Source organism: Carassius gibelio, chromosome A3 (genome assembly GCF_023724105.1).
Source record: "Carassius gibelio isolate Cgi1373 ecotype wild population from Czech Republic chromosome A3, carGib1.2-hapl.c, whole genome shotgun sequence".
Classification (NCBI taxonomy): domain Eukaryota; kingdom Metazoa; phylum Chordata; class Actinopteri; order Cypriniformes; family Cyprinidae; genus Carassius; species Carassius gibelio.
Genome location: NC_068373.1, coordinates 24,574,587 through 24,591,176, shown reverse-complemented (window position 1 = coordinate 24,591,176; position 16,590 = coordinate 24,574,587). Strand labels below are relative to the sequence as shown.

The window sequence follows — 16,590 nt, the reverse complement described above, 5'->3', positions numbered from 1 at the left end:
CTTTCAAAAACGGTAGTGTAAATAACTGACATCAATTAAAACAATGTTCCCCAAAACCACATAGTTTTTTTTATAGGAGATAATTATGAAGAAACACCAGGAATATTTAGTATTTACACAGTATATTAAGGGTGTGTGTGATGGGGTCAAAAGTATTCTCTTCGACTGTAATGGCACTGCAGTAGTTTTTGTTTTGAAGATAAATTCCCTTTATTTACATCCCACTTAGCTCTCAGGTTAGCATGTTTGTTTGCGTCCGTGTGGGCGTGCTTTTCAGCGTGCACAGATCCCTCCCCCGACGCGTTCGCTTCCCTCCTTTTGATTTATTGGCTGTTGCGGTCAGAGCGTTGTCATTTCATAAGTGTCGCCCCACACTCGTTTGCAGCCCACCGCGATCATCTTCAACTCTTCCTTTCGCGTTCTCTCGTTCACGCTCTCCCTGCCCCCTCTATTTTTCCATCTCTGTCTGCTCTCCTCCTCGTAGTTTTATCTCCTCCTTTGACTCCCTTTTGCTGCTTTCCCCCCACAATTCTCCTCTTTTCTCTTCTTACCTTCTCTTCCCCCCTTCTGCTCCCTCGCGCTCTCCCAGTGAAAGGCTGAGAATACCCAAGGGAGCTGATGCAATTAAAATGCTAATCCTGTCTGTCTACAGAGAGAGGTAGAGGGGGGCTGACAGCATGAGGGATTGCGGCTCACATGGAGAACTCGACTGAAATGGAGAACAGAGGATGGGGGGAGGTGGCTGGGGGCACAGAGAGAAAAGGAGGCGGGGTATGACGGGAGAGCAGCCCAAGCCAAAGGAGGAGGGAGGGTGAACAAACCAGAGAAAAAGACAGACGAGGCCCGAGCCTCGAACACAGCCGTGATGGACTGCTTCTCCAGTAATGCACAGAAAATGGCAGCATTAATGTACTGCTTCCAGCAGTGAACACAATACCTTTGTGTGCGCTTAACATATCACCTGTGCCTTACCTGCGCCATGTTCTTGTGCCCGATTATGTATGCGGTCGAACCCAGCCGGGCGCTTTGAATATTTCATACCGCTCTGTCCACTAATGGCTGGATGGCTGCTGGCTTTTTCCACTCGGCCCTCGCATTTCCCGTCTGCACGTATTCACCAGTCCTTCACAAATGAGGGAATACCTCACCATGAGGAGGGTGTGCGTTTGCGTCGATCATTCATAAATTTAATGGAAGGATATTAGTGCAACTTGGACAGATGCACCGCATTAAAATGTACATTATCTCATTAGCATGGCGGTGTGTTTGTATAAATGAAGTGTGCTAATTGAAAGATTTAACAGGCTGGCTTTATTAATCTTCTTAAAGACATACAAACATTGAGATGTAGTGGCTTTTCTGGCTAATATGTTGGGGATTCAGAATGTAGCTGTAAGCGTTTACCGCAAAGCTATTATAAAACGTACCCAGCCATAGCCATATCGCCATTTTATTCATGGCTACATTATTAGGGTTTTCAAAATCAAGGCTCATAAATTGAAATATAAAGGGGTGTTAGAAATTTAAAGGAGTCCTTATCATCTAGTGCCAAGTTATTTGTGTAATTATCAGTCATCATGGCTTAATTGCGATAATTAGGCTAAAGAAAAGGCTGTGTGCTTGAGGGATTGGGCTGGAGGCAGAGCTTTTAATGGATATTGTTGGTGATACTCTTTGGGGAGGTGGTGCATTTCACTCTATTGATTGTGGGGCTGTGGTCGTAAAAACAACAACCCTCCCCTCAACCAACAGACTACTCACATACACGGTGAGTCTGGGTCACAATTCAGGATAACAGAGGTGCGTTTTGAGTTTAGGCAAGTGCGTGTTGCAAGCATATGTTCTTTTGTAACTGTGACACTAACGATGTCGGATGAAATGTACAATAAAAATGTGTGACATTCAGTTAGCTAGCTGTAAACATGTCAAGAGTCTAATGAGCTTTCTCAGCAATTGTTAAAGTGTCGCTCTGCCTTGAAGATAGTTGATGTGAAAGGGAAAACTGAGCGACAGAGCACTATAGCACCTCTTGTGGTAATGCTGAGAATGGTTTACAGAAATGTAAATCATTATTAATTAATAATTTAAATTAATTTAACGCTAGAATGAATGAGACCGGTATAAAGCTTTTAATAGAAATAAAATATTTGTGATCACAGATTTTAATAGACTTTTCGACTTTGTTTTTTATCTTTTGTTTTATAGGTTGAATAATTATAGAAATAATTAACCACCAGAATGAGCTTTTAAAAAGCAGGTTTCTATCTTTTTTATAATAACAATAATTTTAATAATTTAAATATTCATTGTAATTTACCACGAAAATGAATGACAGAGTTCAGATTTATTAAAAATGAACAAAAAAATGCTTTCCCTGTTTTATAATGATAACAATAAATAATTATTGAATTTACCCCCAGAATAAATGTAAAAAAAAAAAAAAAAAATTCTCTTTTATTATTAAAAATCATTATTATTAGAATTGAATGACGAGATGAAAATCACATTTGTAAACACTGGTTTTCACGTGTAGTTTTTCTGTCTTTTGTTTTAAGGCCTAACCATCTGCAGAAATTAATGCATGAAATCTTATGCAACAGTTTTACTCTTTATTGTTCCTGTGAAATGACTAAATAGTGTGCCTTCATAGTGCATATAAAGCAACAGTATGCTCACATGGTGTTATTCACAAATAATAATCTTATTGCAGAAATCACTCTGAATCAAACTTAATGTACTTTTGAAACCGTTCTTCCTTTTTCTTTGACTTTGGGGAGTTTTGCTGGCTGAAAAAGAGAGGGAAAGAGCGAGGGATGGTGAATCGGGGTCATTAGTTCAGGCGGCTGCGTCTGCTGCATTCCTGAGCTCAGAGAGGGGGAGAAACGAAAGATGGAATGTGACTCAGAGAGAAAGAAAGAGGGAGGACCTGAGTGGAGGGACCCTGAAGGGGCAAGAGAGAACAAGAAAAAAAGAGTGCTTGCCAAGGGAAAGAAAAGTTTTCAAAAAGAACAGGGGGGGGGGGGGTGAGAGGGAGGAGGAGAGCTGGAAACAAATTCTGTGCTGTTATTGGGGGAGGGTATGAGCTGAAGTCATTAAATGTGTTATCAGTTAAAGGGAGGATGGGAAAAACAGCTTTGATTTCAGTGGGGATGGTACAGACAGAACATCCACATAATGCTGATTGCTTCCAACACATGGCCTTTTAGTTGCACTTTTTGCATTTGAAACAAAATAAACCCAGTGCACTACTGGAGTCTCAGATCGTTGTGCTTACGTGTCCAGATCTACTCAAAGCATTCAAAACACTGTCTGGGGAAGTGTACATTGAGATATTCGCTTGAATGAGGTTTATAGCTTGATTAATATCATAATTTATTTACTCAAGTTGTTCCAAAAGCCTGTGACTTTTCCTTCGTGCATGAAGTTCAAAAGGAAACATTTAGCAGAATGTCCACTCTTCCCTTTTTCCCATACAATGAAAGTGAATGGTGTTCACGGCGGTTCCTGATTCACATCCACTTTTGCAACATGGAAATAAAAGCGTAGACATTCTGCTAAATAATGTGAAAAAAAACGTCTGGCATAAGTGAGAGTAAATAGTGACTTACAAAAGTGTCTACATTTAAATCCTTTTTGTTATTTTATATTACATTTAAATGATACTTTTCTGTTTACTTAAAAGCAACACCTTTACATGTGCCTTATTCCATTGGCATTTTCACCACATTCTTGCAAACCACTGTGGTCAAGAGGAAAGACAAAGACCCTCTGTGTCATGTATTTTTGTATTATCTGTCTTACACTTTGCCCTCAGTCACTGGCCAGGAGTGTGTGTGCATATGTATGGGAGTTTAGACGAGGTGCTCGTATAGGTGTGAGCGATGGCCTCGTAACAGAAGGTTGACAGAGGTCTTTCTTTAATTCAGTGTCGGAGATGTGTGTACTTATGGCTGCGTGTGCCTATAGTGACAGCACATGCTCTGCTGTTATTGGACCACTGCCTCGTGCTCCGGCCTGCCACTGAGGTACCATGCTGCCCTCTGCTGCCTCAGCCAGGAATCGCACACCTAATTTAGTAGTTTCTATGGTATAAGTAGCCTTAATTCTACATGGTGTGATGTGACTGGTTTCTGCAAGCTCTCCCTCTGATTGATCCGTTTTTGTCCTCTGCAGTGCTGAGCATCAGAGGTGTACAGGAGGAGGACCCTCCAGATCCCCAGATCATGCGTCTGGATAACATGCTGCTGGCCGAGGGAGTGTCTGGTCCTGAGAAGGGCGGCGGATCGGCAGCGGCGGCTGCAGCTGCAGCAGCGGCTGGAGGATCACCCAACGACGGCAGCATCGAGCACTCAGACTATAGAGCCAAACTCGCACAGATCCGCCAGATCTACCACTCCGAACTAGAGAAATACGAACAGGTGAGAATCAGACCCCCGTCTGACCTTTAAGTTATTCCAGCACATACTCGTGGATCTTGTTTCAAAAACTTTTAATGGTAAGGTATATTTGTATGTATGTAATGATCCTCAAACCTATCTGAAAACAGGCTTGCAGTGAGTTCACCAATCACGTGATGAACTTACTGAGGGAACAGTCCCGCACACGGCCCATCTCGCCCAAAGAGATCGAGCGCATGGTGGCCATCATCCACCGCAAGTTCAGCTCCATCCAGATGCAGCTCAAGCAGAGCACCTGTGAGGCCGTCATGATCCTGCGCTCTCGCTTCCTCGATGCCAGGTGTGTGTGTGTGTGTGTCCGCTTGTGGCCGTTTCAGATTTAAGTACTTATTCTGCTGCACTGTTATCAATGAAACACTGATTTTTCCACTTACTTTGTCCCCAGACGTAAGAGACGCAACTTCAACAAGCAAGCCACAGAGGTGCTGAACGAGTACTTCTACTCTCACCTCTCCAACCCTTACCCCAGCGAGGAAGCCAAGGAAGAGCTGGCCAAGAAATGTGGGATCACTGTCTCTCAGGTATAGTCATGCATGGCCAACAAACATCCCATGTGTAATTCAAAACCTGGAATCCAGTTTTTCCGATAATGGAGCGTAAGGGGAAAAATGTCCTGTAAAATAAATCCTGCCCCATTTTTATTTGAATTAAATTATGCAGCTTTGTCAATCAAGGTTTTCATCCAATATAGCAGGGATAGGCAACTTCGGACCTGGAGGGCCACTGTCCTGCAGAGTTTAGCTCCAAACCTAATTAAACACACCTGAACAAGGCAATCAGTGTTTTCGGGATTACTAGATAGATACAGGCAGGTGAGTTTTTATGAGGGCTGAAGCTAAACTCTGCATGATAGTGGCCCTCCAGGACCGGAGTTGCCTATCCCTGCAATATAGAAACTGAATGATAATTTAAGCATCAGTTATTAGTTTGTTGAGATATGTCCTGTCAATTACTAACCGCTGTTTGCGCGAGTGTCATGAAAAAAAAAAAAAAAATCACAAGCAGATACAGATCAGTCACTGCTTAAGTGTTATTTCCATTCTCCTCTAAGTAGTTAGTGATTGCTATTACTGATAACAAACATTTTGAAAAGATACGCACTTTTTGCACACATTGTAGTGATTTAAAAAATATATATCATTTATTCGCCTTCATGTTGTTCCAAACCCATTAGAGTTTAGTTCATTTTCAAAACACATATATGAAGATTTGAATTTTGTCCCTCCATTAAAAATCCTTTACCCCCAAAAATGTATTCTTCAAAAAGTTCATAAAGACAAGTACATTACAAAAGTAATTCATAAGAATCGAATGGGTTAATCCAAGTTTTCTGGTAACATAATAATGATGAACAAATTTAATTTAAGCTTTTATTCACACATAAACATTGATCATTGCACATACTTAGTCTAGAGCACATCAAATATGATAAACAGAAGATAAAACATCCCAGCGCACTTATAAATCATATATATTCATTTGTGTTTTGGAAAAGTCTGTCAGGTTTTAAATGACATGGCTTTAAGTACAGATGCAACAGAGTTGAGCTGTGAACTTGTGCTGCCCCCGTTTCATTTCCTCCCACCTAACTTGTGAAGTCAAAATAGCAGAAGCTTCAAGTTAAAGTTTGAAACTTCTAAACATTTCTGTTTGATCAGCGCACAGAAATCCTTTGACTAACAATAGAAGAAACCATTTGAAAACATTGCAGCTAATGTTAGCTAAAGTTTTTTTGATCAGAGAAGCACAGCTGACATTAGATATCTAGATGGATAGTCCCAACACAATAGAATGAGATAACATTCTGAACCGATTTGAATTCTCACCAAATGATAAATTATTATTTGTATTTCATTTATTACATTTTGTGATGGCACAAGTTATAGATGGATTCTTAATGAGTGCATTGCAGAAATATTAATTAAAATAATTTCTGTAAATTAGCTTATGGCAGCATACCACACTACCTTTGAAAAGTTTGGGGTCAGTAAGATTTTTGAAAAATAATAATTTATCTTATTCTTACCAAGGCTGCAATTATTTAAATAATGATACTGTGTAATATTATAATAAAATTTAAAAGGGTCATGAACTGGCAATTTTTATTATTTTATACCGTTTCCTGACGTACACTTATAACGTTTACATGGTTTTTACATTAAAAACCATCAAAATCAGCATATAATATGCTATTTCCTACCCTGGCTTTGAGGCCGGCTGGAGAGACTTGGAAGTAAACGCCCACTGCTGTGATTGGATAACAGGTTTGCATAATAAAGTACCTTCATGTGTGTCTGTATGACAAGCTACGTCCTTCATAGTTGGAGCCTTCTGTGTCTTTGGTTAGACACGTACACATAATAAGGATTTATCAAGTGATCTCAAATAAAGCAACAGTGACACAGAGTGCAAATATTTAAGTGTGCTGCAACATTCCTAATCCAATGAAGACTGCACAGCATTGCTTTTTAATATCAGTCTCTCTGCAAATCCAGTGTCGACCTGTCTTGTGTACAAAGGATTCATGCGGTGAAATGAAGCAAACAATCAGAATCCTTTAAATGAAAATTGCATTCATTTGAAATGTACAGTAATGTCTTCTTAGTTGTATTTGACTGTGGTGAAACTGGTGTCTGATTAGAGTTGTTTCATCTCAGGTCTCGAATTGGTTTGGCAACAAGAGAATTCGGTACAAGAAGAACATTGGTAAGTTCCAAGAGGAAGCAAACCTGTACGCCGTTAAAACAGCCGTGGATGCTGCCAATGTGTCGGCACAGGCCAGCCAGGCAAACTCTCCAGCAACACCCAACTCAGGTACAGTGCACAGCAGCCCTCCCATCATCTCTAGCAGATAGTGAAGCTACACGACGCACACCACTTGCCACAATCACACTCCTGTCTACATGCGTTTCATGCTATTTTCATCCCATTTCTGTTCTTGTCTGTCCATCATGAGATCTTTTTCCCCCTGTCATAAAGAATGCTTGTTTGTTTGTATTTGCATCATGTACTTGCTGGGTGAGATTTAGATGTTGTTGATCTGGGTTGTGCTGTAAAGCTGATCTGATTGCATCTAGGGAACAGCTGTTAAACCTCTACAGGATAAAGCCGTAATAGTGTCATTTATTTCTATGGACCTGGGCGGTATGACGGCATACATCACACATCCGTAGAAAAGTGTTTATGAATGGGTATAGTTAAGCACAGCATGAAGCAGAGTTTAGTTTACGGTTACATAACAGCATCACATTAACACGACATTGTATGGATAGGAAGCTGATGTGCGTTCACAGGCTTCAGGCTCAGTCAGACAGAAATCACAGTCTGTTTTGAACTTACGCCAGACTTGTTAATTTGTTATGAAAAATTTTCTTTTTTGTTTCTCATCCATCATGTTACAGAGGAGAAAATACAAATCATCTCATTTGATTAAAGCAGGGTTTCCCAAGTTCATGAAAAGCAAAAAATGACTTAATCATAAAAAATATAATATATTTTTAACAATTCAATAAAGATGAAGGTAAATAAATTATTAACTATTAATATTATCCATACCAAAAAAACTACTAAAAAGGTGAAATCTATTCATTTTCCTACATGTCATGTGACCATTAACCATGAACATGCAAATGTGTTGTTAAATGATTCAAACATTAACTTAAAATCTCAAGAGATACTCAATTAATTATTTGGCTGACAAAAAACTTTGGGAATCCCCTGGATTTAAATATTTAATCAGAATTGGATTGTCGAAATGTAGTTAAATGAAACATCTGTCTGTTGAGTTTCCATCATGTTATATGAAGTCACTAATACCCACAGTTATAAAGTCACTTATGATTTTGATCATATCGCTCACTCTCATCTCTAGCTATCTGAACATTTACTTTCTTTTCTGGTTTTGCATGTCTGTTTCCTCTAAAGCTATGGCAATAACCAATAACTTTCCTTTGTTTACTAAAATAGTCATTTTTTTTTTTTTTTTTTTTTTTTATCTCTGCCTAAATTATTGATTCTGTTTTGGCTTTTTGTTTAACATCTTCATATATTTACTTTCATATGCACATTCACACACATTTGTTTAGCGTAGTTGAACCTCTATTTGCTCAGGAAGCAGAATGGAGAAGGTAGGTGATTTAACTTGGTGTTGTCATTTTTAACAATAACACGTATATTTTTAAACCACATCCTCATATCCTGTTACATATCTGTTGGCCGGCGTACCAACAATGCATCCCATCATTTAGAGGAAGTAGGATGTCCAGTTGTGTACGTTCATGTAAAGCAACAGTCCGCATCAGCACATGTGTGATCGCTGCTTCTAGTCAGCGAATATAGTCCAGCAGATTATCATTACTGTCTTGGATTTCAGAATGTGACTTGTCCTGATTATCATGCTCAGCATAGAGAGCAGACAGATTTTCACCACACACTGTAGTCTTTTCCAAAAACCCGACCCGGGCAGGGTTGCGTGCCTGATGGGCTGCGTGTATTGCTGCAGGGTCGTCTGGGTCGTACACCCTCTCTCACGCAGGAGACGCCTACCTCGGGCTGCGTTCACTCGATGGGGATGGCGTCAGCGTCACTCCCGCTGTGCAGCAGCAGCAGGTAGGCACTGAGGACATCCCCTCAATGCCCTTCCTCTTCCATACCTGCTCACGGTGTAGTGATCTCTTCCCCTTTCCCCAAAGTTACAGCCCCAGTCTTGAGTGTAGAGCCCTTTCCTGGAAACCAACTCCACCATCTCCCCTGTGGCATTGCTTTATTTCATTTCTTCATCAGTCATCCACAGCCATTCCTTTGTCTTCTTCCTGTTAGATAAACTCTTTTCATCAAGGGCTCAACAGTAAGGAAGTTCTATTGATAGCGCAAGGCCTCTGAGAATGTTTTGGGTCAGTGTTTCTTCCCCATCACACCACTACTACATGTGTTTTTATGACTCCTAAATTTGGGAGTGTAATGTCCAGTGAATTTTTTTTTTCTTGCTATAAATAAATGTTGTCAAGTTAAATTGTGTCTAAAATTATTTGTGTTTAAAATAATTTATTTGAAATATTATTAATTTGTATTTTTAACATTTTTTATTATTATTAAATGTCTTAATTCATTATACTATGTAAAAGTTTGTTTTGTGATGTTTCTTAAAAGGTCTATTATGTGTCTCTAAGTTTTAAGAATTTTTATTGTTTTTGTTTTTTCATTTAATTTTTTTAAAGACAGGGTATGTGACTTGGTTCAAAAACATTTTTTGTTTTGCCTGTAAGAAAGTCTATTCAAATACTGATAGCAGTCACTAATTGTATTTAGATGTATTTATATCATCTGTGGAAGGCAAAGGACCATCAAATGTTTGACCAATCATATCCTTCGGTCCGAGGGCTATGATAGGCTGTTCTGCCTGCCTGTCAACATTGGTGCAGGTATGGTATGTTATCAGGCAGATTCCATTACCGAGTGAGAATGGAAGGTGCTGTTATCATAATATTATGTGCTTATTCTTTGTACTGTTTTCACCATTGAACGAGACATGAGGTAATCTAACAGTAATGCATTCAGTCCTCCACCAGCGCCGTCTCTCATCGTGACGCTGGTTAGCCTTTGGTCTGCATCTGCACATTCATGTGTTTTGGAGAGTGGTTGGCAGGGAGGGTGGGATCTTATGATTTCAAAGCAAGCTTGCTATTACTAGCCTCTCTAAAATCACCTACTTTAAGAGAGTTTAGCTTTAAAAAAAAATATATTTTTTTAAATAATCCTTTATTGTGGGGTGGTGAGTGAAAGTATCAGTACAAATATGAGCTATATGCCTAAACACTTCCTTATTGTTGAGCCCTTATATATTGCTCTGATGCCACATTTACACTGTCAGCAAGTTGTTGATTTTATACTTTATTTTTCCTGCATCTGGAAAGGAACAAACATTGTTGTGTGTGAAAGTTTTTCACGTCTGACTTTGACAACTTTCAAATGTTTCTGAATTGATATCTGATAGCTATATACTTCTCTTAATTATATATAGAGTGCGGTGCAAATCAGTTTGGACTAAAAGGGATAGTTTGCCCACAAATACTTTCATCATTTACTCAGCCTCATGTTGTTTTGAATGAAACAACTTTTGAGTTTGAAACCACATGAGGCTGCGTAAATGATCTTCAAAACACAGATGAAGATATTTTTAATACTCTCATCATTTTTTTCCTTCAATTGAAAGTCTGTGCTACAAAAATCCTTAACAATCAAGTCTTCTGAAGAAACAATTTAGGCCTTTATTCACATATAAACATTGTCAGAATTAGAATGTTCTTTTATGAACTATAAACAGACGGCATCATCATATTAGAGAATATTGATAACTTTGATACTGATGTGATGTATGTTTGCTACAGGTGGATATCCTGCACCGTGCTACACACCTGACGGCAGGCTATGAAGATCTGTCAGGAAGTCCTCTTTACACCCCACATCATCTGAACGTGAGTACAGCACAGACACACACAAACAAACAAACAAACAATCTCAAGCAACAGACTGCTTGTTCAAAGAAAAATGATTTTTTTTGTGTAAAAGTAAGAAACTGGAATGATTTTCAGTTAGATCTCACAAAGTACATAAATCTGATGAGAATTTGTGTTGGTTTTTGTGTTGATGTAGACCTAAACATCATTTTCAAAGTCTGATGTCTGCAATTTGTGGCTTGTGTTTCCTGTTTCAACACATTTTATGTTCTGGTGTGAAGTTCTCTAGAAGATACATATCAGTCAGCTGCAGCTCTATACTGTATGGACAGATGATTTGAACAAACCCCTAACACTAAGAATTAAATCCATTTTTACAGAAATTATAATTTTTTTTATCATTTGAAGTATGATGCTTTTTATATATTTTTGAATTATTCTAATTACACTACTGTGTTGAAAACAATGAGGTTGGTTAGATTTATTTTTTTTACCCTTATTGAATGAAGTCGGTTTTGTTCACCAAGGCTGCATTTATTTGTTCGAAATACAGTAATATTATACCAATTTAAAATAACTTAAAATATATTCTATTTAAATAAATTTTCAAAAGTTGTATTCCTGTGATGAAAAGCTGAATTTTACACTCTTCAGTGTCACGTGATTCTTCAGAAATCATTCTGATAAGCTGATTTGCTGCTCAAGAAACATTTCTCAATATTATCAATGTTGAGGGTTTTTTTTAAGAAACGTGATGCATTATTGATTCCTTTTAAATAAATTCTTGCTAACCCCAAACTTATAATTTGTGTGTATAATTCTCATATAAACACACAGTTTCCATTTATATATATACACCATTCCATATATCCTTATTGTTTAGTTTTGCCATTAAAAAGTCTGTTTCATTGCCTGTGTTACTTAACCTCTTACATGTGACTCTCTCCACAGGCTAATAACATCTGGCAAGACAACACCAACCCTTCCTCCATCACCTCTCCACCAGGACCACCTGACAGCATCCACTCCGACACCTCCAGCTAATGAGGCTGGCACCACACACACACACACACACACACACACAGAGCATCTCATCATCCAGTCTCGCCCGTTCTCTCCTGCTCCCAGCTTTCGTCCCTCACTCTAGCAGATGTCAAAGGTCTTCCATAGTCCTCGTTCCACTTGGTGTGCCAGGGTTCACACGCTGAACCAGACTGAAACACACGCACTCTTCAAACAAAAGACGGAGAACGTCACATTTGCTGAGGACGAGAAAAAATAAACGTCTCACAAACATCCTCCTCAAAGGTCTTCACAAAGGGTGGACGGTCTACGCCCAACTCCATGTTACCTGTCCTGTCTCGACCTGTCATGATGGGGATTACGCAACACCTCCCTCCTTGCTTGTACCAAAGTGCTGTCAACGGTTGTTGCACCTTCTGCTCTTCGTAGAACAACCTCAGACAACTAAACCATGAAAACGCCATTCAGTCTGCTTTTAATATGGTTTCCAGTCACTGCTTCTGGCTTGCTCAAAAAACAATCTGTCCTGCATTGTTCAACGTTGTGTTAAGCACAAATCCTGTCTGTAACACTTTGAGCTGCTGGTTGGATGGAGAGAGATCCAGATCCATCAGTGTAAAGGTACGCTTTAACTTGCTGATGGCAGGAGAGTGCGGTGTGAAACGGAGGAAACGTGAACAGTTCAACAGAAGAGCGATTGCCGTGCGGTCAGCTACTACGTGTTTCCTCTGTCCACTGTCTTAACAGAGATGCTGACGTTGACCTTGTTTTTAATAGTTTAGCTACAGTATTTTTTTCCTGCAGCCTTTTGTCCCTCTCAAAGATGCACCAGCCACCAAATAAAAGACCCGACAAGAACTCTAAGCCCTTGTGTTCGGGAAAGGGGTTGTGTACGGATAGCTGGAGTATTCGGTAGGATTGGGACACGGGTGGGTATTTAGAAATATTTTTAAAGGGAAAGAAAAAAAAATCTTCCACTGTCTTCCATGCATGTAGGGTGTTGAGATGTATTAGTGATTCCATTTAACCTAACTTTTCTTTTTCTTTTCTTTTTTTTTTTGACAAAAAAAAATTATAAATATTATAAAAGGAAGAGGGTGTGAGGAACAGACCAAATAAACCAATGAACTTCTCCAGAAACTAAAAACTTCATACTGCCCAATCCAGTACTTTGTGCTGGTGTTTGGTTTCTCTAGGATTTGCGTGATATTTTATCACACCTTTTCATAACCGTGACACACTGACCACGTTTCGCGAAAACCTTTCTGAGGAGGCCATAGCAGTTAACCAATGACTACGAAAACCGTTACAGATATCGAGGAGTTCTTTTGGTTTACCGTGTGCTATGGCCTCTCGTGGTGTCTGTTTTTTAAGGGTTGGGTTGTCTCGTCACTCACTCGTGCTTTTGAACTGATTGTATTGTTCGTGCAATTGAAAGCACCTGTTCCTTGGTAAAGCATGCTGTCTTTTTTTCTTTTGTTGTTGCTGTTGCCTACAGTTTCACTAAACAAAGGAACTCCGTTGTTTTGTAATCAGTTAAAGTAGCCAAGCAACAAGGGCTTTTCTCCTTTCAAATTTAACCAAAAATAAGCACTGGATGTGTTGCGATTTGAAACAGATGGACTAAAGCTAGTTAAGGAACATCAGATGAATTTATATTTACCTTTTCCAGACAAGTTGTTTGTATTCCCGGAACTTGTTTTCATGTTTTGCTTGTTTTTCTTTGGTTTTTCCCAAGTTTACCTTTAGTCGCGGAAGCACCAGGGCGTTTTGATATATGAATGGAAATTCTATATATTACACAAATGACTAAATAACGTTGAAATGTAAATTGGGGTTTTGTTTATATGTACACATGGAAAAACAAACTCTGAGGAGCTTTTCAAGCTATTATTGTGTCCTCTATAGATTACTGTTAGTTATAAACATTTCGTATGGATATCTCCAACTAATGCTATTACTACACCAAATTTCTTTGTTTTCTTTTCTATCAGTCATCTATGGGTGTCACTGTACAGATTGTGGAATGTTTCAGTGTATTTTCTCTTTTTGTACGCTTTTATTTTTCTTGTTTTTTTTTATCGCTGGGGGCTTTGGATTCGCTCATGAGCAAGAGTAATATTTGTTAGTCTTTGTAATATTCATTTTAGCGTTTCAGTTACATTTTATTTGGATCGGGAGTCTCGAGTGTTTTTTTTTTTTTTGTGTGTGTGTGTGGTTTTGTCAAAGCTGGTAGCATTTTCTATGAGGTGCTGTGAAAATCCACTCCGTTGATCATCACTACTAACCGACGACAAGAAAAATAAGAATACATTTGGAGTACATGCATAAGCTTTGTAACAGAGTAACTATTTTGAACACTACATATCAGAAGTAGATTTGCGAGTTCCTAAATGACTTTTTCCCAAAAGTGCATCCATAGAATCAGTTTGTAAACTCGGGATTATGATCTGAGGTGGATTCCACAGCACCGTAATCGGATGAAATCAGCATTTTATTCTCGAGTTTTATCATTATTTTACTAGAATTGTAGTACACGCTTCCTTCTGTATTTACCATTCTCTCCCTCCTCTCTACCTCTCCTCTCTCCATTTCACTTGTATATAAACCCCACCATTTTCAGACTTGGTAGTCTGTATAAACTCCTTTTATACCTCAACTTTAGAACTGTTCTAGTGAGAGAGAAAAAAGAAATATGAGAAAATTGTAGTGTTCCTTATTAGAAAAACAAAAACTAATAAAATAATCTAGTGTGCTTTTGAGCCTGTTGTTTGTTTTTCTTTGTTGCCGTTCATTAAGGGGCTATTTGCATGTTACAATTCGTAAAAAGGATCTGGTTAAGAAGGTTATGAATGAGTCTGCCATTTTTCAGCGAGCTAGCTGATTGTCTCGCCCTTCCAGAATATTTATGCGGCATAAGGACAATAATATCAGTATCACAATAAATCAGACCTTTTCTCCTCATTTTAAATTGATTATGTGCTCTGTAACAACAGAGTAAAATTAGAAACAAGACAAAAACCAAACATCAGGAATCAGGGCCATTGTTTGTTTCAGGTGGGGCTTTCTATAGCAAAATATTTCTGAAGAAAAGTCAATAATTCATGATCATTAGAATCGAAGATTATCGTCAATTACAGATCACCGCCATGATGTCAGGGTGTTCCTGTGTGGTTGTTAGAGTTGCTGTTATTGTTGCTTGGTTTTTACACAGTGGTCCGTGTCTGTGTTATTCTGGTCTCAGTATAAAGACAAAGCTTTTTTTTCACACGCTGAACTTTAAAGGATTTTAATGCCAATGTCATTATTATTATTATTAGTAGTAGTATTTTAATTAGGGTTTCAGCAGGTTTTATGAAGGTAAATTTAAGGGATCAGTATGTTGAAAATTGAATTATGTCTTAAGTACCAAAAATACAGCTTCCAACCAATCTCTACTCCTTTTTAATTCATTTTATGTGGAAAATTAAATATGTTAGCTCCCAACCAATAAAATATGGAAATAATTTCTGATCACATCGCGAAAGTGATGTTCTTCCTCAGTATTTGTCTTGTTTTTCAGTGCACATGTCTAAATATCTTAAAACAAGATACTTGAGAAATAAAATGAGGTAAGAGGCGAGTTTATAATAAATAAATAAAAATAACAAAAAAATCTGCCAGTGGGCTCAGAAAAATCACAAGAAGCTGTCATACACCATTGACAGATGCTTGTTTGTGCTTTAAGCATAAATTTAATTTTGTTCAAATTTTTCAATAATATACGTTTAAATGTTTCTATTGGAAAACAAATATACATAGGAAGATATTCATCTTTTGCAATGCATGCAACATTAAATGCCATTATTTAAGACCCACAGAAACCCTGTATTATGCTTTTTTGATTGCTTTTAGTGTGTAATACAGCTGTCTGTGCATGTAAACGATCTGCAGTTACAGCCAAAGCAAGTTCACTCCAACAGAAAACACTTGCCTGAAACTCTTCATTTATAGTTCTGCCATTATTTTTGTGGCTACATCACCATGTTAGATATTTGCATAATGTCGCCTACTGTCTGCTGTGTCCTGCCCTCAAAAAAACTGTTGTGTAAGTGATTTTATATGCGGAAGGAGACGCTGTTTTTTGTGAATGGACACAACCATGGCACAGTTACCAAATATAAAATACTGTTTACAGCTGCTCATGAAGCCTAGGGAGCTGGAACCTGATTATGTCATGGGGCATTACATTTCCAACATGCTTTAGGCAGTTGACCAATCAAAGCAGATTTGTAGCTTTAAATGCATGGGAACAGAGGGTGAAATAAGGTGCTGCAGCAAAAAAAAAAAAAAGTAATGTACATGTACTCAAGCAGACCCCTAAAATAAAACTGCCTAAAAGTAAAACTTGTACTGAAGAAACATAATATGGGCACTTTAAAATGAAAATCTGCAAGTCTGATTTGTTAGGAGAAAATAATAATAAAATAACACCAATGTTTTTCTGTTCCCAGCAACATAAAATAAAATGGTCCAAAAAGAGCCGTTTTATGAATATTAATACTTTTGCTTGGGGAAAAGAAAACTTTCCTGTGGCTGCGCCTTGTAACCAAACGACACAAAAGAGCCCTAAGACATCTATTGTCAAAAAGAGAAAAACATGTACCAAAACAAGC

At 38.3% G+C, this 16,590-nt stretch overlaps 1 protein-coding gene across 2 annotated transcripts in view; it reads left to right on the top strand.

The window, feature by feature from the left end:
- Nucleotides 1–14,697, top strand: part of LOC127953056 (pre-B-cell leukemia transcription factor 1) — a 32,919-nt gene extending 18,222 nt beyond the window's left edge. For both annotated transcript variants that reach the window (XM_052551952.1, XM_052551957.1), the window contains 6 exons: nucleotides 4,174–4,418; nucleotides 4,547–4,737; nucleotides 4,843–4,978; nucleotides 7,115–7,271; nucleotides 10,844–10,930; nucleotides 11,864–14,697. In XM_052551952.1, the coding sequence (XP_052407912.1) occupies nucleotides 4,174–4,418; nucleotides 4,547–4,737; nucleotides 4,843–4,978; nucleotides 7,115–7,271; nucleotides 10,844–10,887 (773 nt within the window). In that variant the 3' untranslated portion in view covers nucleotides 10,888–10,930; nucleotides 11,864–14,697. The remainder of the gene's footprint in view (nucleotides 1–4,173; nucleotides 4,419–4,546; nucleotides 4,738–4,842; nucleotides 4,979–7,114; nucleotides 7,272–10,843; nucleotides 10,931–11,863) is intronic.
- Nucleotides 14,698–16,590: the final 1,893 nt, after the last annotated feature.